Genomic DNA, 23,623 nt, shown 5'->3' on the forward strand with positions numbered 1-23,623 from the left:
GTCTGAGCATCGCTTGCCGTGGGGCGCTTTGTTTGGTGGGGGGAGTAGGGCAGGAGCGGTGTCTGGTCCGTGTCCCATATGGGAGCTGGCGCTTCCCCAGCTCGCTGCTGTCCCTTTCTTCCAGCGGCTTAGGAAATATGTATTCCTTATACGTATGCTCATATAAAATGTATATAGGAAATAATATTCCTATCTTAGGAATATCCAGTTAAATCCACACGCTGTTTCCACCGCAGGATATGATCTTTTCACTTTTTTTTCTTGAAGCAGCGGTCATAAAGAAATAATGCCCCGAGTTGTTCCTAATAACAGACCAGAGTCCGCTGCTGCGTCGAAACTGAACTGCTCTTTGAGCCAGCTGGGGAAAGAGCGGCCGCAACGGGGTCGGACGTGGGCTTGATGGAAAAGTTCCTGGGGAAAAGGCACTTTGGATGGGTTTTGATTACTTCATGTCAACAGAAATACTTCTAGTTTATTTTTTGGGTTTGTTTTTGTTTTTTTCTAATTTTGACTTGTATGATGCTAAATGCTGAAGCACAAACTTAGGAAGAGTTTTGTCCCCCAAATGACGTGTTTCAGCAGCACGGTGAATTTTTTCCAATTTGTCAAATTGAAGCTTTGGAAAACGAACTGAGTTTTGCAAAGAGCTTCAGATTTCAATAACACTGTGTATTTTGGCAGCACAGGATCTTACCGGCGCTTCCCTGAGCGGGTTCATGTGCCAGTCTGGGGTCTGCACGCGCTCCCCGGCCCCACTGTCCCCCCCCAGGAGAGGGGGCTCCGGCGCCTGCCCCGGTCCTGGTCCTGTTCGCTCGGGGACGCAGCAGCCTCTGAGCCAGTTAACCCCATTTTAAACCCGTTTAATCCTAAGGAGCCTGAATTTTGGTAGAGCGAATTTTTGCAAGCAAAACCCTCTCGTAGTAACGGATTCTTTTGTTCTTTCTAGGGACGTGGGTCACTTTCGGAGGTCAGATCTCAGACGAGGTAAGTAATGATTGGTGTAAGTATAATGCACGAAGTAAAAACCAGTATGGGATATTTTTAAACGAAACCATGGCTACCGAAATCAGAGGAGCCCGTTTCTGCACGAGGAAATGGCAGAGAGTTACTATGCAAAGCAATACAAAGCTCGTGCTTCTGCTGCAAAAAAAACCCTTAATGAATCTGACATTTCCAGAGATCAACTTTAATAAAACCCCCATCTATCCCTTAAAGCGATCTTCTTTTCCATGCTGTTTGGAGCGATATTCCCTCCTTATCGTTGGCAGCGGTACTGTTCCTGGAGCTGAAATTGGAAACTATTTTTGCATCGTGTATCTAATCAGCCACAGTCATAAATACAGGCAGGGGCTCGGCTTACAGGGAGCTGCCGGATGATTTCTTTTTTACATAATAAGATGAAACAAATGAAAATGAGCTTGGGTTTCCTACGCGCTCCTGCCCGTACCAGATGGCTCTTAATCTCGGTTAATAACCCTCCCGCGCGCTGGGCAGCACGTGGGCTTCCCTCCGTCTCAGGTACGCTGCGGATGCTCCCCATCCAAAGCAGCGCGGGCCGCGGCAGCCCTCCCTCTACTGCATGGCAGAAACCCCAAAATAACTTTTGCGGAAGGAAAACGGCCCAGGAGTCTCAACTTAAAGGTTGTTTGGTTGGTTTTTTTTTGCTTTTTTCAATTCTCTTGATCTTTGGTGGTATTTCCGCTGCCGAGGGCGGATCGCTGAGTTCACTCCTGTTTCTTTGCGCCGCAGGCTGAAGCGAGACCGCTTATTTCGGGTATAAATTCGCTCCCTGGCTCTTCTGCCCTCCTCGTTTAGGATAAGTCAGTGCCAAGTGTTCCCGCATGGAAAAAGAGGGCTGAAATGCAGCCCCGTCCTTGGGGTTGCCCACCCTATGGATGGTGGCCGGGCACCCGCGCCCCCGGTGCTGCCAACCCCCCTCTGGGTGCAGAATTCCCCCCCCCACCCCGGGAGCACCGGAACCCCTCGGGGCTCTGATGGGGATCGCATGAAATGACCTTCAGCTGTTTAGGTACCCCCTGAAGTCTGCTGGAGAGCTGCAGGACAGCCTGTCGGGTAGCCGAAAAAAAAAAAAATTAAACTTTTTTCATGGCAATATCCTTTCTGTATATCAAACTCCACAGATTTGCAGAGTATCTTCTATAACTCTATTAAATTCTTGGCTGCTTTCCTGTTAGAAAGCCTGGGACGTTCCTATGAAAGAGAGATTAATTCTTCCCAGGATGAGTCAAAGGGAAGTTGATGTAAATCTGTGTTTTGGCGCTGCTTGGGCCAGCGCATGAGCGCCCCTGGGTGCCCTGCCGAGGGGTCTCGCCCCCCCCGGGCAGGGGATGCTGACACCCTCCCAGACCCGCTGAAGCCCCTTCAGGGGCTTTTCCCTGTCTGGGACACGCTCGGGATGCGCTCTGCCACCCCTCACCTCTCCGTTTCTGCTCCCCCGAGGTGGCTGAGCAGCTGATGACCATCGCCTACGAGAGCGGCGTCAACCTGTTCGACACGGCCGAGGTGTATGCCGCCGGCAAGTGAGTGCCCGGCGTCCTGCTCCGCTTCCCCGCCGCCCCCCCCCCCCCCGCTATGCTGCTCCCTGGGTCACAGTCCCTCCCGACGGAAAGGGCTCTGCTGGGGGTTGGGAGTCCCCCTTCTCCCCAAGGGGGCACAGAAAAACCTTTATTTTTGGAGCACTCTTGAAAAAAAATATAAAAGAATTAAAAAAAAAATAAAAAATTAAAAGATCAACCCCAACCCCCCCTTGCACCCAGCTGGAGCCTGAAATGTATCACCCGTGCCACTTGCTGTCGGCACGAGGAGGAAAATGTCCTGAATAAATGAAATGTCGGTGAGCATCTTACTGGTGATGAATGGCCTGTGCTGGTGGCAGCTCCTGGCGCGGAGCACCGCTCCGGCTGCAGCGGAGCCAATGCGCTTAGTGTTGCTGCAGGACCCGGGGCGGGGAAATATCCATCCGTAATATATTTGACTTTGGCTGATTTATAAGGCTTTGTATTTAGTGTAAAAGGTGGCCCAGGACATCACGTCCCTGGTGTGGGGACGAAGCGGCTCTGCTTTCCCCCAGGAGGTTCCAGCAGATGTAGGGCATGGGGGTGCAGGTCTGTCCCCACGGGAGGGGGGGACAAGGTGCTTTGTAGCAATGGAGGGGACCCGTCCCAGCCTGTCCTGGGTCACTGTCACCCGGGGAAGGGAGAGCTGCACAGCCGGGAGCAGCGCTGCGGGCTGGTGACGGGGTGGCCCCGTCCAGGGGAGCCGGGGCAGGTGGCAGCCGGGATGGCGTCCCGGCGCTGAGCATCCTCCTGCCTCCTCCCACGCGGGATGCTCTCGCGCTCTCTCTCTCTCTCTCTCTCTCACAGGGCTGAGGTCATCCTGGGAAACATCCTGAAGAAGAAGGGCTGGAGGTACCGTACCACTCCCTGCCGCCCCAGCCGCGCGGGACCCCCGGGCATAGGAGAAACCTTCTGGCGTTTAAAAATGGTGCTCAATAGGTGATGGTGGCCCAGGAGCCGGAGCTCGCGGGCGCGAGGGCCGTGCAGGGAGCCAGGGCTCCGGCGGCAGCCAGACCTTTCAAGTGCCAAATAAAAACGCTCTCCCGGTTTTTTGGGAGTGCGCACCAGCTGCGATCATCAGCCCGCGGTGCGGCCCCGACCCTTGCACGAGCCCATCGTCCCTGTGCACAGCGCCGTTAACACAGCTCCTGAGCACATCCAGCGTCTTCTCCACACACGGTGTATCGAGGCAGATGATTTCTGTCTCAGCATCCTTATCCGTGTACATAAGGCTGTGTATTAAGAATGCAAAGCTGTGATGGCCTTCATCTCGGGCAGCCTGGTAGGAGATGATACCTAATTTAAATGATGCACATTAGCATATGTTGTGTAGCTTTGAGGGCATTTACATAATCTTGAAAGGCCTCCTGTGTGTGTCATATCCAGCCTTCAAGTGAAGAGCGGGTCCTAGTGGTGCTCTCACCAAAATCAGTATCCCCTGTGTTAGGGGGATGATAATTCAGTAAGAAATATTCTGGGTACTGTGGCAGAAAAAAACCACCCTGAATGTAGCAAAAGCTGGAGAAATTGGGTGATGTACACATCCAGTTATGCAGCAAGGTAGTTTGCCAATGATAAACCTTTAATTTAATATCACATCAGAACGTATAGATTAATTCAGTGACTGTATCACTCCTGGGGTTTTAAAAACTCTGGGAATGTTGCGTGATAATGAGAAGCACCGGCCCTGGACGGCAGGAGGGAACAGCACCGGAGCCCGTGGTTAAGGGCTCTGGAGACTGCTTACTCCCTAATGAAAAAACATGTCTTTTTTTTTGGTGACTTCACTTGAATTAGCTTCGGTTCCCGGACACCAGCCCACGGTCGCTCCCTGCCCGCAGCGGACCTGAGCGTGGGAGGAGAGGGGACCTCCAGACCTGGTGTAAAAAGGACGACAGCCATGTGCGAACGCTTGCTCTGAGCCCAGGGCGGCCAAACCAGGCACGGCCGCCGCCGCGGGGAGCCCGACCCCGACCGCGCGGCCGTGGGCAGCGTCCCGCTTGGTTACTCATATTATCGATTTATTTATTCGTTTTTTTTTTAACAATAGTAATTTTTCTGTTCTGTTTGCAGGAGGTCCAGCCTGGTCATAACAACCAAACTGTACTGGGGTGGAAAGTAAGTCCCACGGCTGCCCCTCACGGCGCGTGCTGCTGCGCGCTTTTCCCCTTTTACAGCCGTACAACCGGGTGGAGATTAGCGACATCTGGGAGGGGGGATTTCTTCCTGTCTTTCCCTTTCTCCTCGGTTGGCCAAGTCTTTTAAGGAGCCGGAGCCTGGCAGAGGCGGCAGCCCCCCGCAGCGGCCGGGGTGCTGTGCCGGCTCTGCTCCCGCCGGCAGGAGGTGTAACCAGCCCTGATGTTCAGCCCTGCGCCTTTAGAACCACAGAAGGGTTTGGGTGGGAAGGGACCCTAAAGCCCCCCCAGTGCCCCCCCCTGCCCCGGGCAGGGCCACCTCCCCCCAGCCCAGGTTGCTCCCAGCCCCGTCCAACCCGGCCTTGAGCACCTCCAGGGATGGGGCAGCCACAGCTTCTTCAGCTCGTCTCCGTCACGGGTTGGTTTTTGGCCCCAGAACAAAATATCAATGGGGATTTTTCAAAACTACTGGAGTGTTTGAGGAGAAACCCCACCAAGCCACGAATGTGGCTGCAAACTCGTCTCTGGGAGACTTTCATCAAAGGTGATGTGCAAATGGTTATCGTTATTTTTTTCCCCTATTTCACCAAAGTTATTTAACGGTGTATTGAAGCTGAGGTGCAACACTGCCTTCCGCTTCTCTGGGGGAGACGGGATATAACTAAGACACTGCCACGAATTTTGGTAATGTGGGTCTACAGTGACTTTCCCACTCCACTGTGCCGTCGCTTCGCAGCGGGCGCGGGACCTGCCCGGTGTGTTAGAGACTCAGACAGAACGGAACAGCCGGAAAAAAAATTCTGAAGCCACGTCTTGCCTCGGAGTCTACTTTATACGGGAACGATGGGCCACGGTTGCGTGGGTCTTGTTCCTCGTTGCCTTGCCTTGCCAAGGTGACCCGCCTGGAGGAGGTCCGCTCCCGGCAGAGGGGGTGTTTAATGATTTCGGGGGTAACGGTGGCTGTACCTGTGTGCTCGTGTTGAGAGGAGCGCTTTGTCGGCTTTGCAGTCCGCCGGCTCCGCGGCGGGAGGGGGCTGGATGCTGCCTTGCTCTGAAATGGCAGACGATGGCAGCGGAGCGCGGTCAGCCGGGACAGAGCCCCATCCCCGCGCCGCCTGGCCCCCGTCGCCCTGCCAGCACCCTTCCCCCCCCCGGAGGGTAGCTTTAGGCTCAGGCAATACCGGTAGCGAGGCTGTTACCGCATTAACAGTGGCACTGCTCGTCCCAGATGCTGTTGTCTTTGAGGCTGGGAACCCAAGAGACCAGCGGGGTCTCCCTGTTGTAGGAGTTGTAACTTCATTTTTGGGATGTTTAGACCGGAATAGAAAATCAGCGCTCCCCGATCGTTAGCACCTCAGCCCTCTGATACCCGTGTACCTCTTTTTCCTTTGCAGAGCTGAAACGGAAAGAGGGCTTTCAAGAAAGCACATCATTGAAGGTAGGTGTTGCGGGGCAGGGTGGTCTGGCCATGCCCAAAACGCACCGAAGGATTATTCTGCCTTTTCTCAAAAAGCGCGAGCAAACGCGCTGCGGGCAAAAAGCCTTCTCTACACCTCTATAACCGCTTTTTTATAACCAGCAATAACCTTTTGGGGTTTTTGCTACAATAAGCAAGCGCGTTGTCCTTGGCCGGCCGTGTGTGCGTCGCTTGCAGATTTATCTCTTACCGGCGGCGGTGGGGGTTTCATCGCCCGCTGCCTCACGCGGGTTCCCGGCAGCGGTGGGGGTTTCATCGCCCGCTGCCTCACGCGGGTTCCCGGCAGCGGTGGGGGTTTCATCGCCCGCTGCCTCACGCGGGTTCCCGGCAGCTTTGCACCGCTGTCCTCAAGGACGGCCCCTGTCCCAAGCGCCGCGGTGGGGTCGGCGGGGGTCCCTGTGGCAGGAGGGCTCAGGTGGTCTCGAGCCGCTCTGCCGATACGTAGCGGGGACGCACACACACACCCCACACACACACTCCGGCTCTTTCCCGGCGGCAGCGCGTGGTGGGCAGAGGTGGCCGTGGCTGCGTGGGCTCCTTGGTGGAGCAGGGAGGGATGGGGACGTGGGGCACGATGTCAGCCGGCAGAAATAGCCCCTGGAGGGGTGCCAGGTCCCAGCCACCGGCTCGGGGGGAGGACGACTACGGTTTGCTCTCGCTGCTGCTGCTTCTCAGGTGCTCTGTTTCCGTGCCCGTTCCCGTGCCCAGCTCCTTGCGTCCCGTCCCGCATTCCGTGTGCTACCTTACTCATCCATCGGGGTTTATTCAGCCGGGTCTTTGCTGTGTCTAACGCATTGCTCCTCATCTTCCCTCCACTTGCTTTTGTGTTCTCTCGGATACGTTACTGTTGGAGAGGGAGTGAGAACACGTTTATTTTTCTATACGGACAAGTGTGTTTCACCCCATCCAGCTCTATCCGGAGGGCAGCTGGGTGTTGGGTCAGGCACGCAGGCGCGATGACCATGGCCATACTTAGAATTTGCACAGCACTTTACGTGCAGGACTCCAATAGAGCAGCGCTCATAAAAAGGTGTGTTTCTGTCATTTTAAGGATCAGCCACCACCTTGTCCCAGCGAGAGGTCCCTGCCTGGGCTGGCTCCCAACGGGGGCTGGAGCAGACCCCGAAACCCCCCAGGAGGACCCTGGGGCTGACAGCCCCCCTCGTGCAGACCCTGAGCGGGTCCTAGAGCCAGAAAAGCAGCCAGCAGCACGGGGGCTCGGGTCCGATTGCTGCATAAATCGCAAGAACGCATAGCGTAGGTGTGGGGAAAAGCTGCGTAAAGGCGCGGAGGGGAGTTACTGGGGGTGTCTGGCTCCTTGCGGGGGGGCAGGAGGAGAGCATCGGGCTTGGTACCTGTGCTGCAGCTCCCCGCAGAGGGGTTCCCACCGCCCGCCTCGTGCTGCTGTTCGACCCACTCGTGTCTGCCGCCGCTGAGGGATGTGCGGAGCGTGTTCTTCGGGCTCCTGGGAAATGATGCGCGCTGTGCCAAGGTCCCTGGGGGAGCCCAGCAAGCGGCTGCTCCTCGCTGGGTGATGCCGGTAACCCGGGGGAGCAGCACCCTTCCTAACCCAGCACGCCGCGACTGCTGCAGCAACGAAAAGCGATTCTCTTCGTTGTGCTGTGGATGCTGGGGTAATCAGCCGCCTCTTTGATTGATGAGATGAACCCTAATTGTTTACAGTGGTGGTTGGTTAAGCTAATGTTTGCTGCCAAGACAAATTAGAAGAGAAAAATTCCGGCTCATCTATATTACTAGCGGGCCGTGGTGTCGGTAGTTCGATGGTGTGGTGGGAAACAGTCTGTTGGGAGTTCTCATGGCAGAACAGGCGGCGGTGTGCTTTGGTCCCGGCTTACCAGAAGGTATCATCCATCTGCAACAAAGCGGGTTTACCTGCCAGAAATGGCAGCTTTAACGTGCATTCGGGCAGAGAGGAACCGTATGAAATTCAACAGGGACAAGTGTAGGGTACTGCACCTGGGGAGGAGTAACCCCCTGCACCAGTACAGGTTGGGGCTGACCTGCTGGAGAGCAGCTCTGTGCAAAGGGACCGCGGAGTCCTGGTGGACAACAGGATGCCCACGAGCCAGCAATGTGCCCTGGTGGCCAAGAAGGCCAATGGCATCCTGGGGGGGGCATCAAGCAGAGTGTGGCCAGCGGGGCGAGGGAGGTCATCCTCCCCCTCTGCTCTGCCCCGGGGAGGCCACATCTGGAGCGCTGTGTCCAGTTCGGGGCTCCCCGGGTCAAGAAGGACAGGGAACTGCTGGAAAGGGTCCAGCAAAGGGCTACGGAGATGATGAGGGGACTGGAGCATCTCTCTGATGAGGAAAGGCTGAGGCACTTGGGTCGTCTTCATCTAGAGAAAAGAAGACTGAGGGGGGATCTTATCAATGCTTATCAATCCTTAAAGGGCGGGTGCCGGGGGGGTGGGAACAGTCTCTGTTCAGTGGTGCCCAGTGACAGCACAAGAGGGAACGGGCACAAACTTGAGCACAGGAAGTTCCATCTCAACCTGAGGAGGGACTTCTCTCCTGTGCGGGCGGCAGAGCACTGGCACAGCTGCCCAGAGGGGGGGTGTCTCCCACTCTGGAGCCATTCCAAACCCGCCTGGAGGTGTCCTGTGCCACTGCTGGAGGTGCCCCTGCTCTGGCGGGGGGGGGGGACTGGGGGAGCTCCAGAGGGCCCTTCCAACCCCCACCAGTCTGGGATTCTGGGATTTGGCCCTCTGCACGTTTTATCACCACAACCTGCGGTGGCCCATTCGCCACAACTTCCAACAGCCAGAATTTGTTCTGCGTACATTAAACCATAGATTATAATGGAAAATACTATTACTATATTTATATTATCCACCCCTCGCCTGGGATGCTGCTGCCACTCGCACCACACCTTGGCTCATACTGTCCCAAGCGGGTGAGGTGGGATGAACTGGGTGAGCAGGGCAGCCTCCTCCTCCCTGGGCTGCAGAGATATTTCGCAGAGATAAGGAGCATCACCGGAGTGTGGGCGGGTTTGCCTCATAGTAACCAGCTTGTACATCCTGGAAAGTTTTAATTATTTAGTATTTGCAGAATTCAGCTACACTGAGATGTGACTTTCATGTTAAGGTGATGCTGGGGAAAGTTTTTTAGCTGTATTTTTGAACTTTCATTCATTGAACCCACCCGGCGGTGTCCCGGCCGCTGGGGGCACTAGACCCAGAGATGCTCGGGGGAGTTGCAGCTGTGTCACAGGCGGTCCCAACTCATCCATTTTCCATTTCTCGTGGAGCTACTTCATGAAATGATAGAAAAATACTGGCAGCAGTTGAAATAACTTCACAGAAAACATAGCAAATAATGTTAAGGTCAATGTTAGCTATTTTCTATAAATAGATTTGGTAAAAACAGCCATATTTTTTTTTTTTTTATCATCCCAAAATCCAGCGAACATTTTCAGACTGCTCTATTTTGGCTCCTTCTTCGTGAACATTCATAAAAACATTTTGTTCCTGGGAAGATTCATAGAAAATAAGTGTTAGAAACCCTCTTCTCTCTCTCACGCACATATATCTCTCTCTATATATGTATGTAGGCTTTTGATGCCGTTTCCCCTCAGATCCTCATGGAGAAGCTGTTGACGCCCCGGCAGTCCTGGGCGGTAGCCACCGAACGGTGCGGTTCCTTGCTCTGCGGGACCCTTCCAGCCCGGCGCGATGCGGTGGGGGGCACAGCTTGCTTTTACCCTGCAGAGAGGGCAGAACCCTCCGCGGCGCTTTATCTGCTCGTTGTAATGTATCTGGCCGAGTGCCGCCATCCTCCCCTCCGGGCTGGAGTTTCTGGAAGGTCCCCCCCGGGGCAGAGCTTCGTTAGGTGGGATGGGAGCCCTGGGCTTGCACAGAAGGGCTCTGCCGTGCGACTTGGGCACGGTTGGACTTGATGATCTTGACTTGATGAACCCTTCCGACCTCAACGGTTCTACGATTCTATGACTTTGATTGAATTAACTCTGAAGAGAAGCGGAGCGCTGAAGCCGGTCCCTGGCAGCTGCCTCCTGACGGGCTGGCCGCGGACACGCTGGGAAACCGCTGTCAGTTCCAATCCAAATCTCAGCCTAATTTAAAAACAAAAATAAATCAAACAAATTGTTGTGGAAGGGCTGGGGGGGGGGGGGGGGGGAGGAGAACTTTGTGTGCAGCCAAACTGGTGTTTTCTTAACGTGGCTGCATGGATGTGGGACAACATTATGCAGTGTCCTCCTCACATGCTATGTGGTTGCGGGTATGTATAGCAGATATGTATATCAATATAACGAGCTCTATTTTTCCTAATTACGGTTTGTACCTGTCAGCTCTGTGCCGCCGCACTCCCGCCTTGCTCTGACCGTGCAGGTTCTTGTCTCTGCTTTGCCGTTTCCAGGGCTAAAGGCTTCTCTCCAGAGGCTGCAGCTGGAGTACGTGGACGTCGTCTTCGCCAACCGCCCGGACAACAACACCCCCATGGAAGGTCAGTGGAAGCTCGAGACGAAGGGTTTAACGTGGCTGATCCTGGCTTACAGGCTCAAGCTGATGATGGGAGGAAATGAAAAACATTATTTTCTCGAGTATTCAGGTGGGGCAGCTTAAATATGAAATACCTCATTTGTGATATCCTGGAGCTCTGTGTAGTTACACTGCAATGAAATGAATTTGAGTCTCAGGGAAGGAAATTGAAGTTTCCTTTATGTCCCAGTGGTGGCTTTAATGTTGTTTGCTTTTTTATTTCCTTCTCCCAATTCCTTCAGATAAAGTGAATTTGCGTTTGCATTTAAGGCAGGTCCCTGTGTCAAATGAAACCTGTACGTCCCTACCCCCGGTGCAGCCAGCTCTACAGAGGGCAGCGTGCCAGCGCTGCCGTCCCCGTCCTTGTCCCTGTCCCCTGCGCTGCCGGATAGCGCACGCTTCTCCCAGCGCTAAAACCAGGGGCGCGATCCAGTGCGTGGTCAGAAACGAGAAACAATTGGCAAACTTTAGGGTTCCGCGCCCCGAGCAGCACCAGCCGTGTCTCCGGCGGGCTCGGCCGAGGGGCCGGGCGAGGACGAGGTCCCCCGGGGCGCAGCGGGTCCCCCCGCGCAGGGAGAGCGGCGATGCTGTGCCCAGGGCCGGCTCAGCCTCCCGCCGCCGCTGAGCCCCCCGCTCCCGGGGGGGAACGCTCCTTCTTACGTGAAGCTGGGGGGAACAAATGTGGGAACTTGCAAGATCCGTGACTCTCTGTGCAGCACTTTATATTTCATTGCTGATAACTATATATTCGTGTTTGGTACGTGGCTGTAGGGCCCAGTTGTCCCGGCAGCTTCATCAATAGGTTTTGGGGTCAGTGCCCTATTTGATGGGCACCGGTTCCCATCCCTTCTCTTTTCCCACGGGAGTTAACACAACCATTCACACCGTGGCAGAAGATTGGCTTCACAGCTCAACAAAAAATAGCAAGAAGAAAGACTCGCAGGCTGCAGAAGCTGTCACGGATGAGTACATGTAAATCAAACCAACCTGGAGCTTGACAGGCCCCTCCGAAGCTCCCGCCTTGGCTTTCAGCTGGCAGGACGCTTATTTTCTTAACGAACGCGGGGCCGCGCGACCCGGCACGAACCGTGGCTGGGCGGCGGTACCGCTGCCCCGGCCGACCGGTGCCGGCAGCTGCGGGTTCAGGGAAGTGGCCCGGGGCGTTAGGACCAGGGCGGATTTTGTAGTAGCTGATGAGGTCAAGGAACGTGACATGTCGTACCTCGGAGGGAGAAACGACCTCTCTGCTCAGTCAGTTGTCATCTAACGAGGCAGTGCGGAATATATTTCCCGTTCCCACGCCTCACAGCTGATCCCGGGCGTTTGCAGCTTTTAAGATGCTATGGATACTGCCGGCAGCGCTGGAGCTTGGCAATACGGTATAAACCGTGGTGCTCGGTGAGATTTTGAGCAGGGTGAAAAAAGGGACGTCTTTGTTATGAATGGTGTGGTGTTGGTTCTTTCTATGATGTACTTCGTGCTTTTTTTATGGTTCACCTACTAAGCCACTTCCATCCCAGAGCATCTGTTGAACCATCTGTCGGTTCTGCGCTATCTGGCATGCACAATAAGCGCTGAGCTACCTCCACAAGACATCCCATCCCCGCTCCGTCTCCCTACGTGCCTGTGCTTTGCCCGCGAGCAAATAGCTGCTCCCCCACTCCGTGCAGGCAGCGTCTTGCCCGTGTGGCGGTTGCAGAGGACTCGGGTGGGTGGAAGGGGATGCGGCCAAAAGTGTGGCTGGAAGGTTGGGAGGTGTCTTTCGGGAAGGGCAGGAATGCCATGAGCTGCTCCGCAGCCGCCGTCACTGCGTGGCAGTGACTTGGGAAGGTGCAGCTTTCGTCCCCATGGGAGAGGTTTGTAGGTAACCTTGAATGTTCCCTGCTTGTGCCACTCGTGCCAACATGAGGGTGGCATGAGAGGGGTGAGACACTGGCCCAGGTTGCCCAGAGAGGTGGGAGATGCCCCATCCAGGTCGGGTTGGACGGGGCTCTGGTCTAGTTGAAGGTGTCCTTGCTGTAAGGGTGGGGTGGACTAGATGGCCTTTAAAGGTCCCTTCCAACCCAAACCCTTCTGTGATCTTATGTGAGGGGCCGTGCATGAGCAAAGAGTGTGGTACAACCAAATAAATCGGAGGACAAACTTGGAACGTTCACACGCAGGTAGGTGAGGTTTCTCTGCTGTCCCTCGGGGTCCTCTGCCCGCTGTGCTCCGTGTGTCCCTGGGCATCTGCAGGTGATGGGTCAGCCGTTCAGAAATACTCACCCGGCCCACCCTGGCCGGAGCAGAATCCCGTCCCGCTCCCCGGGCTGGCCGCGGCCCAGCTCAGGCTGCCTTCCGCGCTGTGGGCAGAGGGGATCTCACAGGAGAAGATGAGCATTTAATACAGATTTCTTTATTGCAGGTGACTCTGGTCCCCAAAGCGGCAGGCAGAGCTTGCTTAGTCTACAGATCAGAAATGTATTTACCTTTCTTAGAAGTCTCAGAGCAAATTAAAAAAGGTTTTCATCGTAAAAGCAATGCGATATTAGCTTCAGGAAAAGTCTGAAGACGAGTTCCCCGCAGACGGCTCTTTGCAGGAGCCTGCAGTCAGGTCTGGCGGGTCCCTGGCCAGGACACCCATGTCCCTCCTCGCCCCCGACCCGCTCCCGGCTCTGCCAGGGCACGCGGGACGAGGGGCCGCCCTCGCTGGGGTTACCCATCCTCGCTGGGGTCACCCACCCCTGGGGGCGATCCTGCCCCCGGCGCCCGGGCGGCTCCGCCATCGCGCGCCCCCCCGATGGGGACCTCAGAAGACGGGTGACGGGAAGGATCTGTGCTTCGCTCCTGAATTTCTGCGCATTTCGTGCCTCATTAGTCCGGCTGGAGATCCGATCCCCCGGCTGGGCTAGCAGATGCTTTTTTTCATGCCGAGCAGCTTTTCCAGCCGACGAGCAGGGCAGTCCGGCTGCGGGGAGGGAGGGTGCCCGGGGTCCCCTGGGGAGACCCCCCGTCGTCACTCTGCCGGGGGACCGGGCGCCCGCTGCACGGCCAGCCCCGATCCGCAGCCCGGGCAAGCGGGGCCGGGAGGTGACACGGTTCCTATCAGGGAAATTTAAGCTACTTCAACATTATCATGATTATGCTGCTGGAGGCTGTTTTCTGGGGTTTAAAGCATTCATTTATATTAAAAAAAAAAAAAAAAATCTCTTCCTTCTTAAGTGGTGCCATTTGTGCCACCCAGCTGGCAGCCCGAGCGGTCCAGGCACACGTGCTCTTCACAAACCATCCCATCACCATTCCCATGGGAGCAGGCTCGGGTAAACAAGAAGATATATATATATATATATATATTTTATTTATTTATTTCTGAGTTGACTTCAGTTTTTCTTGAAAGGAGTAGAGGTGTGGGAGAAATGAAAACAACCACGGACCGAAATGTGTAAGAGGCGTATGATGAAAAGCTTATCAAAATTCCTAAACGGTGGCGCAGCAAAAATAGAAAAGTAGACCCAGCGAGAAGGCGGCGCTGCCGAGGAGGGAGGGAGGGAGGGAGGGAGGGAGGGAAGGATTGCCGTAGAGCTGCCCGTCGCACACAGCACGCCTGCGGGGAGCGGGGCAGCTGCTCGGTAACGGGGCATTTTGTTGGACTAGTACGTGCCTGAGAATAAATGCTTAGAAATAGGGAAGAGTATGGCTTGGCCAAAACGAAGAAGAAAGGAGAAAAAAAAATAAACTCTTCACTGGGGGGAAAGAAGTCCTCAAGCCAATGTTCCCCTGGAGAGGAAATCTCCCTTTCCAGTGGGAAGGCAGAAACCCGGCACATGAGGGACGGTGTCTCTTGTACAACCCTCCAAGGTTATAAACGGAGACTTCAACATCTTTAGCTGCCTGTCGCTGCCTGCAGAAGAAATCTCACAATAACGTCAAGATTGGCAGTGTAATCTCCCCTCTGCCAAGATCCTCTTTTTTTTTTTTTCTTTTTTTTCCTCCATAAATAGGACGAGAATGCTTATGGTATAAAGGGCCCTTGATCTTGAGACAGCGGTGCCCGGAGTCACAGTCCAAGTGACAGCGGAGACGCCAAGGGATGTCATAAACACACAGGGCTTCTCCGCGCAGCCCTGCTTCCGACCGGGGTCGTTCCACCGTAGTTTGATGGGTCAGAAACTCATCAGATGGCTGTAGACTGTCAGTCCCTCCGATTTATTACCGCAGCCAGGGCGGTTGTTTATCCTCTCATGGTTGCTCATTGGGACCCTGACCCCAGGGCTGCAGACCCCACCGGTTTCCAGCACCTCCTGTCCTGGGGACCCCGCTCGGCCCTGGGGACCCCACTCCATCCTGGGGACCCCGCTTGGTCCCCGGCTCCTCTGCCGCAGCGATGCGACAGGCGCTGCCCGGGATCCCCTCCCCGCTGCGCACACAGCGGGCTGCTCCCGGGGAGAAATCAGGCTTAAAAATGAATTACAAACAGTTCAGCAGGGACTCTTTTCTTTATAGCACTAGCGAGGCATCCTACCAGGTTCTGTAACCTCCTGGGCGGCCATGAGGGATAATTTTTTTTTTTCTGCTTTTCTGGCAAACTGAAGTTTACGGTGGGTTTTTTTCCCCTGCGCCGAGAAGGCAGGGCCGCTCGGCAGAGGTGCGGTGGGTGGAATTCAGAGATCCTGTCCCGGCACACATAGCCTCGCAGGCTTCCATCTTCCCCAAGGAAAAGGAGGGCCGTGGGACGGCTGTGGCAAGGAGCTCCAAGGGGGTTTGCAGAGGAGCCACCCGCTCCTCCCGCGGGTGGCGGGGCCCTCGGCGGAGCCGCCTTCAGCCATCCGCTTCTGCAGCTTTATCCCCAGCATCCTCATATTCCCGGTATGAAGAAGCAGGAGCAGCTATACCCTTTGAGTAAACAAATTTTAAAATAAATTTAATTAATCTTTTAGTTGATTTTTCGGCTGTGCTGCCCTCTTGTGTTAAATATTAAAAGGAACGTTATGAGGTGGTGGTCGGCAATAGCCAGTTGGTGAAAGCAGTTTTTAAACAACTGCAGGTTAGAAGGCTTTACATTCGCACTGTCAGTGCTCTTTCATCCACGTTTGAGAGCACAGGGAGAACGTCCCCAAGAGAACGCAGCAGAAGTAGTGTTTAACGCAAAGCTGCTCAGGCTTGGCGGCCGACTTGGCATTTATAAGTGTCATCGGGAGGATTTGGTGCCGAAAAATTGGCCTCTGTGCAGTTCTCATGCTTTTTTTATCCCCTCCTTTAGAAATTGTCCGAGCGATGACACATGTCATAAATCAAGGCATGGCGATGTACTGGGGGACGTCGCGCTGGAGCGCTATGGAGATCATGGTAAAGTGGATTTTTAGGAAAGCGTTGACACTCGGTGATTCTGGTTCCAGGCTGCGGGGTCTGCTGGAAGCCACGCTGGGAGCTGGACCGCAAGCGTGGGGTTGGGCTGGGGGTGTTCGCCTTTTACTCCAACCAGCATATTTTCACCTAAAATAATTTTAAACCCTGTTCTGGGATGAGCCCAATATTAAGTAGGAGAAGATGGGTTGCTCTAGGGGGTTTGGGTGTCTTGGCTCATTTAATTGGGTGTTGTTTCATTTTGGCTTTTTTTGGCTGACTTTAAGACTTCTGGCAAAGCGCCTGTTGGACGTCCATGCCTGCGGCCACCGATGCCCTGTTTAAGACATGGTTCCTGGCAGCAGCTCCGTGACCTGCAGGACCATCGGAGCTGCTGCTGCAGTGGGAACGGCCGCTGTGCAGGGGAGAAGATGGTGTTTAAAGGTCCCTTCCAACCCAAACCATTCTGTTATTCTAAAAGATGCCAGGAGCGTCCTGCTGATGATGACTGCTTCTTGTGGCAGGGTCAAAACATGACAAACAAGCTCAGCACCAACCACCCCAGCTGGGAATTATAGAATCTTAGCATCATAGAATGGTTTGGGTTGGAGGGACCTTAAAGCCCCCCCAGTGCCCCCCCCTGCCCTGGGCAGGGCCACCTCCCCCCAGCCCAGGTCGCTCCCAGCCCCGTCCAACCCGGCCTTGAGCACCTCCAGGGATGGGGCAGCCACAGCTTCTCAGGGCAACCTGGAACAGGGGCTCACCCCCTGCACAGGAGAGAATTTCTTCCCAATATCTCACCTCAATCTCCCCTCTGTCAGTGTCAAACCGTTCCCCCTGGTCCCACGGCTCCCCTCCCTGATCCAGAGTCCCCCCCCAGCTCTCCTGGAGCCCCTTTAGGCACTGGAAGGGGCTCGGAGGTCTCCCCGGAGCCTTCTCTTCTCCAGGCTGACCCCCCAACTCTCCCAGCCTGTCCTCCCAGCAGAGGGGCTCCAGCCCTCCCAGCATCTCCGGGGCCTCCTCCGGCCCCGCTCCAACAGCTCCAGGTCCTTCTGCTGTGGGGACCCCCCGAGCCGGAGGCAGCACTGCGGGGGGGTCTCCCCAGAGCGGAGTAGAGGAGAAGTTGTTTGGGTTGTCACTGCAGTGGCGCTGAAGCAGCTTTGGGCAGGAGGAGGCAGAAGGTGGGCACGTGCCCTGCTGCGGCGGGCACAGCCAGGGATGGGGCTGTGTTTCTGCCCGGCATGGTGGCGTTCACGGGGATGTGTGTGGCCTTGCTAAGGGACAGCGAAACTTGAGCTTGTGGGCTCCTGCACGCTCAAGGAGCGCCGGCGGGTGGGTTACGTTCTACTTCGTGAAGTATTTCATCTACCAATTCCTTCCCTGCAGGAAGCCTACTCCGTGGCCCGGCAGTTTAACATGATACCACCCGTGTGTGAACAAGCCGAGTACCATCTTTTCCAAAGAGAGAAAGTGGAGGTTCAGCTGCCGGAATTGTATCATAAAATAGGTACGACTGAGAGCGCTGTGCCTTTCGGCTCTTTCGTTTGCCGAGAGAAAGGCAGAGCCGGCTGCCCCGGGGCCCTAGATGGGAACAGCACTCTCCTCCCCGGCATCTGAAGGGGACAGACAAGTGTCTATCTAACGACCGAAAGGAAAAGCGGGCTTACCTTGCCTCTGAGGGGCAAAGGTGCTGATTGCCAGGGCTGCTTCTTACTCTTTGAGACTGGAGGCAGCACGGGCGGAGGAGGCGCCTGGGCTGAGAAGCAGGAGTTCAGGTACAGGACGCGCTGGAGGCTCTCGCAATAAGGTTTTGGATGAATAAGCCAGTTGGTGCCCTCCGGGAAGATGCTGCTGATGCATCATTAAGTGAACGCCACTGCCAACAGCAACAGAAACGAGCAGCAGTTGTTTTGCTTTTAGTTTTTTTAACTGAAAGTCCTATTTTTGATACAACTCTGATTTCTCCCCGTCCCCTAAAAACCCCTTCTCTGCTTTCTCTGCAGGGGTGGGAGCAATGACGTGGTCTCCACTAGCCTGTGGGATCATCTCAGGGAAATACGGCAACGGGGTCCCTGAAAGCTCAAGGGCTGCACTAAAGGTATTTTTTTTGTCGTTGTTGCCTGTTTGAGAAAAGTAAGTGCACTGCCTTTGTGAGGGCAGGAAAACAGCAAAGGAGAACCAGGTCCCTCGTGAGAAGGCTGGCCCGAGCGCTGCTGTATCGACGGATCAGCTCGGTTTCTCTGGCAACCACGCTCCGAAGGGGGGGAGAATCGGGGTTAGGAAGATGCTCGGGGTTCCGCGCTGCAGCGGGGCGATGGCTGCGAGCTGGCGGTGGGGCAGCGGGTGACGGGAGCCAGGCTCCGCGCAAGGCTGCTGTCACCACCCTTCCATCGCCCGCACGGCGTCCTCGGGAAGGCGCCAGCCCGCGGCTTCTGTTGCATTCGATGCTCCCGGCCGATCGATACAGCTGCTGTGACTTCAAAACCTCTTCACCACGCGCAGCTTCTCCCGCAATTATCCCGATTTTATTCTAATTGGGTGTTACGGGGTCTCCTCCCATACCGTGCCCGTGGCAGGCATATTGTTTAACGGTGTGAAAAACAGCAGAGGGTTAAAAATGTCATGGATTTGGAGAAAAACCCAACCAAAATGATATTTGAGGCTCTGTGTGAGCTGCTGGGCAAAAGCCAACACCGCCCGACCGGTGCCAGCAGACTGATCTAAACGCCCGTGCTGGTTTTTGTTGCTTTTTAAAGGAAAGATGCAGTCTATGCTGACTTGCTTACAAAGGGCAGCATTTTAAAATTTGGTGTTTCGTTGCATTTGTCATTTTTTTTTTCCCCAAATAAAATACATTATTGATGTTTGGTAAAGGGTAGCTAAGCAGGTAGCATTGCAGAGAGGGGTCCAAATTAAATTGACGAGTGAAGCAGAATCACATTTCAAATCTGGAGCTGGGAAAACTGAAATCTCAGCTCCATTTAATTACTTTTCTAATCTTGAATGGTAATAGTAAATCTTGAACAGGAGCAGACGTGCTCTCAAATTTTTTTTTTGGGGGGGGTTTGTCTGTGTGTCAAAATCTTCTCAAGTTGACTAATATTTCATTTTTTTCCGCTTTGCGATGGGATACACTGGTCCAAAAATAAAACTCTGGAGGTTCCAGACCGAGTCCATCGGTTGCGTAAAGCCAGAGAGATAGAGATGTAGGCTCTCGCAGGAGACATCCTGGTCCTGCCGTAATTGCTTTGGGTAGCAAAGCGTTGTGTTATTCAGCCTCCGTTACCTCCTGGGTTGGCTGGGACTTTTTAAGAGCTGTTTCTAATTGCCTTAAACGTGCCATTTTGGGAGGTTAAAGCTAACAGTCGATTGCAATGTCATTCCTCTGCAGTGCTACCAGTGGCTGAAAGAGAAGATCATCAGCGAGGAAGGCAGAAAGCAGCAGGTGAAGCTGAAAGACCTGTCGCCCATCGCCGAGCGGCTGGGGTGCACGCTGCCGCAGCTGGCCGTCGGTAGGTGACGGGGCGGGGGACGGGACGGCCGTCCCCGCGCCTTCCCCCGTCGCTCACGGCGCACGTGCGTCACCCGGCTCGCACCCTCGCAGCGCCACGGGCACGGAAAGTTTGTGCCTCATGAGTTGTTGAGAGTTGAGGGTGGGTGAAAGGTTGTACAAAGGCCTAAAGCTACAGGGACTGTGTTAGTGCTCCCGTCATTCAATGACGTGTCAGTGATGGTTGGGTAAATGATGAAAAAGATGTGTTGTCTTTCAAAGGATGGCTTTGTCTTTGCCCATAGCTATAGATCTATTTAAAACACTCAAATGACTATTTGCTGTGCGGGGTTACGGGGCAAAATGGCAGAAACACAGAAAGTCTGAAGATGGACAACGAGACACCACGTTAGGGGAAGGCTAATGCATTTCAAGGAACAAAGTAAAAGAACAAAACAAGACACGCTGTAGGATATTCATAGAATCACAGAAAGGTTTGAGTTGGAAGGGACCTTGAAGATCATCTAATTCCATCCCCCTGCCCCGGGCAGGGCCACCTCCCCCCAGCCCAGGTCGCTCCCAGCCCCGTCCAACCCGGCCTTGAACACCTCCAGGGATGGGGCAGCCACAGCTTCTCGGGGCACCCTGCCCCAGGGGCTCAGCACCCCCACAGGAGAGAATTTCTTCCCAATACCTCACCTCAGTCTCCCCTCTGTCAGTGTCAAACCGTTCCCCCTCATCCCACGGCTCCCCTCCCTGACCCAGAGTCCCTCCCCAGCTCTCCTGGAGCCCCTTTAGGCACTGGAAGGGGCTCTGAGGTCTCCCCGGAGCCTTCTCTTCTCCAGGCTGACCCCCCCACCTCTCCCAGCCTGTCCTCCCAGCAGAGGGGCTCCAGCCCTCCCAGCATCTCCGTGGGCTTAAAATGCCCACTTTTCAGGTAACCCCGGGTCTGTTAACCTCACACGAAGTAACATTCATTTTTCAAGCAGTAAAGTTAAAAATTCCTTAAAGTAAGATTGTGTCCAGCATCATCATCGGGTTTTGATTGACAAGAGGGCTGGTGTGTCTTGGGCCACCCGTGGGGGTCCAACCCTCACCTGCCCGTTTCTCTGAACGCCCTCTGCCCGGGTGGAAGCCATCAGTTGTTCAGCACATTGGGCTGAAAAAGAGAGGGTTTGCGGCTTTTTTAAAATAATTATCTTTGTGCTGCCGCTGAGCCAGGGCTGAGACTTACCACACACATCTGTTACAAAAACCATCCCTGGTTCAAATAGCCCAGAGGTGAATCCCCGCGATTCGTGATGGGGAAAGCTCCGAGCCCGCAGTAACGACCGCTGCTGGGCCGGGGAGCGGGCTCAGACGGGGCGCTGGAGAGGGGCTCTATGGTTTGCGCACCTTCTTCCTGGTAGTGCTGGAGGAGTAAAGTGAAGGTTGACAAATAACGTCGTCATTATTTTGCAAGTAGAGATAGAAGCTCTGACAAACTTTAGGGTCTGGAGTAACGCCGTGTCACGAAGCCCGTGTTCCTGACCACCTTGTGACTCTGTTCCCAGCATGGTGCCTGAGAAACGAGGGAGTGAGCTCTGTTCTTCTAGGATCTTCCAACCCAGAGCAGCTGATAGAGAACCTCGGAGCCATACAGGCAAGTGCAAGTGGTGGCGGCACCTCAGCAGAGGTGGGGGGTTGGCTGCTGCCCGGCTCCCTTTGGGGGTGACACCAGCACACCTTGCCACTAGCGCCCTCCTCCTCTTAATATAGTTTTAATACTTTGTATTTTGTTTCAGGCATCTTCCAGTTGTAGTTATGCACATTAATTAGGCGAACCTGTGGTGCCTCACCATGACTTCCCACCACTTGCAGTAGCTGGAGCCATATCCAGCCAACGGGAGGGTGGCATCAGCGGGTTTAACGTGTAGTTCTACTATTTCTCCAAAAGCTTACTTGAAAAAGCAAGCGACCTGATTCCAGGCCACGTTGTGATGTATTCTGCGCCAAGTCTCCCGCAGGGCACATGGCACCTGCACCCCCCTTAATTATTCTCTGCTGCTTTTCACAACAAGAGCTTCCTCCCGTGTTCTTGCCCCCAGCTCGCTTTCCACCGCGCACAAAAAGCTGAGGAGCACTTCTGCGATTCTCTCACTGGGTAAAGATGCTACAGTTGCTCTTCCTTTAAGGGAGAAAGGCATTAGACGGATGTCTAAATACGTGTCATGGAAAAAGAAGACAGAGGAAACGTTACTTAATAAAATCTAGATTTAAATTTGGAAAAACCTTTCATGGAAGCTTGATTAAACACGGGTTTTCTTCTACCCCTAGGTCCTTCCAAAGATGACATCCCATATTGTAAACGAAATAGATAATATTCTGGGAAATAAGCCCTACAGCAAGAAGGACTACAGATCATAATGCAATGCATGAATTACCCGGACTGCATGGTTTAAAAAGTGCTCTGTACAGAAGTACGGCCCCGAGTTAATATCCGGCCATGAGAATCATTCAGCAGCTTGCTGCTCGGTGTCTACTGTCACTGGATCCTTCGAGATGTGTGCTGTCGCTACCAATCTGCAGTGAAATTTCAAAGCACAGTTGATCTCTCTTCTAACCAAGAATAATCTTGTATTTTCTTACCTGCGACTGAATGCATTGATTTTTACTTTACTCTTAGCACCTCATGCTTGTGCTGTGAAAAACACGTGTAAAGCAAAAAATAATTTATAACCTTCAGGTACTTGGTAATTAAAGAAGGATGTACAGATCTATTTTTTCAATGAAGAAAAGCCAGATACAACTTAAGGTTTTAATAAAACCACATTTGGGAAATCTCAACTATAAAGTTTCTTCAGGTTAACAGAGAGAAGGGGCAAGCTCCAATTTTCCGTTTTCCCTTTTATGCTGAATATATGCTTTAGATTTCGTTTGTGGTTGAATAAAGAATGTAAGACTGAGAATTAGTTAGAAATTAGATAGCTCAACTCCTTAAATACAATTATTTCCGCTGTGGAGTGCTCCTGGGAAGTATCTCTGAGTACAAGCCAGAAGAGCACGGTTAGGAAACCCAAACACGCATGTCAGCTGGATAAGAACAATGGCTCTTTGCAAAATTCTAATTCTACATCAACCTTAAACCAAGAAAGCCATGATAAAATACTGGGGTTTGCAGCTACAGAAACCTGCCTCTACTTCTGCCTGCTTGTAGACATAGCTATTGCAAATTTCACTATTTATGAGCTTTTAAGGATATAGATACTTCTAAATACATAGAATATATAGCTGCTGAAAAATACCAGAAAAAAAAATCAGGTACGTACTTTGGTGGAGGGCTACGTTTGCTCTAACTTGTTCTGGAATCGGGCATAAGTAAACGTATAGTATTTTTAAGACACGTCTTAAACGGGTAGGGTTTTTTTTGGGGAGCATTTCATCCCTCGACAGGAGTCGATAGTAAGCACTTAGGTATTAATTTGCCCGTCTTAAGAACCACGCCATATTTTACCATGAATTTGCTTTGTAAAACGCACCTATGACTTCAGTAAGTGTTTCTCACTGGTATCGGCTCGCGTGCTCTGGGCACAGACTTCCCGGGGGTGCGGCTGCGCACGGCATTGGTAGGACCCTTGTACTCTCGCCCCCCGAACTGCAGGGTGCCTGCAGAGCCCGCGCGCTCCCGCGGGCCGCGTGGCCCCGTACCGGCACTTGGGTTGTCTTCTCCTGTATTTAATCCAACGAGCTCTGGTGTGTGTAAATGAACTTAGCCGCTGTGTATCCAGAAACGCAGTCTGACTTTTGACTTCCGCTTGGACGCAATAAAAGCATTTTGTGCATCTCATTTTATACTTAAGAGACCCCTTACTAACCGCGGGACTGATTTTGAAACGGCGGTGGTTTACGTTGAAAATGGATGCATACGGTTCCAGAGGGAAACACTGATCTTCAGCAGTAGCCAGGTGGGGCAAGGGACAGTGACCTCGGGCGGAGGAGCGGGTGCAGCGGGGAGCCAAGGGCTGGGCTGGCTGCGCATCGCGGAGAAGGTGCTCCGGGGACTTGGTCTCCTAAGGCAGACAGCAGACACAGACAACATTTTGGCCTGAAATAAGCGCAATGTGA

At 53.8% G+C, this 23,623-nt stretch overlaps 1 protein-coding gene across 4 annotated transcripts in view; it reads left to right on the forward strand.

The window, feature by feature from the left end:
- KCNAB1 (potassium voltage-gated channel subfamily A regulatory beta subunit 1) overlaps positions 1-21,925 on the forward strand; it is a gene marked incomplete at both ends in the record, with an annotated part of 78,304 nt that extends 56,379 nt beyond the window's left edge. For 3 of the 4 annotated variants that reach the window (XM_082487357.1, XM_082487358.1, XM_082487359.1), the window contains 12 exons: positions 947-984; positions 2,461-2,540; positions 3,384-3,428; positions 4,650-4,694; positions 6,106-6,149; positions 10,586-10,672; positions 15,947-16,032; positions 17,416-17,536; positions 18,033-18,127; positions 19,421-19,541; positions 21,073-21,161; positions 21,836-21,925. In XM_082487357.1, coding sequence (XP_082343483.1) covers positions 947-984; positions 2,461-2,540; positions 3,384-3,428; positions 4,650-4,694; positions 6,106-6,149; positions 10,586-10,672; positions 15,947-16,032; positions 17,416-17,536; positions 18,033-18,127; positions 19,421-19,541; positions 21,073-21,161; positions 21,836-21,925 — 941 coding nt within the window. The remainder of the gene's footprint in view (positions 1-946; positions 985-2,460; positions 2,541-3,383; positions 3,429-4,649; positions 4,695-6,105; positions 6,150-10,585; positions 10,673-15,946; positions 16,033-17,415; positions 17,537-18,032; positions 18,128-19,420; positions 19,542-21,072; positions 21,162-21,835) is intronic. The other variant, XM_082487360.1, reaches the window with a different exon arrangement.
- Positions 21,926-23,623: the final 1,698 nt, after the last annotated feature.

The sequence above is a fragment of the Vanellus vanellus genome, assembly GCF_965231255.1.
Source record: "Vanellus vanellus genome assembly, chromosome: 8".
Taxonomy (NCBI): Eukaryota; Metazoa; Chordata; class Aves; order Charadriiformes; family Charadriidae; genus Vanellus; species Vanellus vanellus.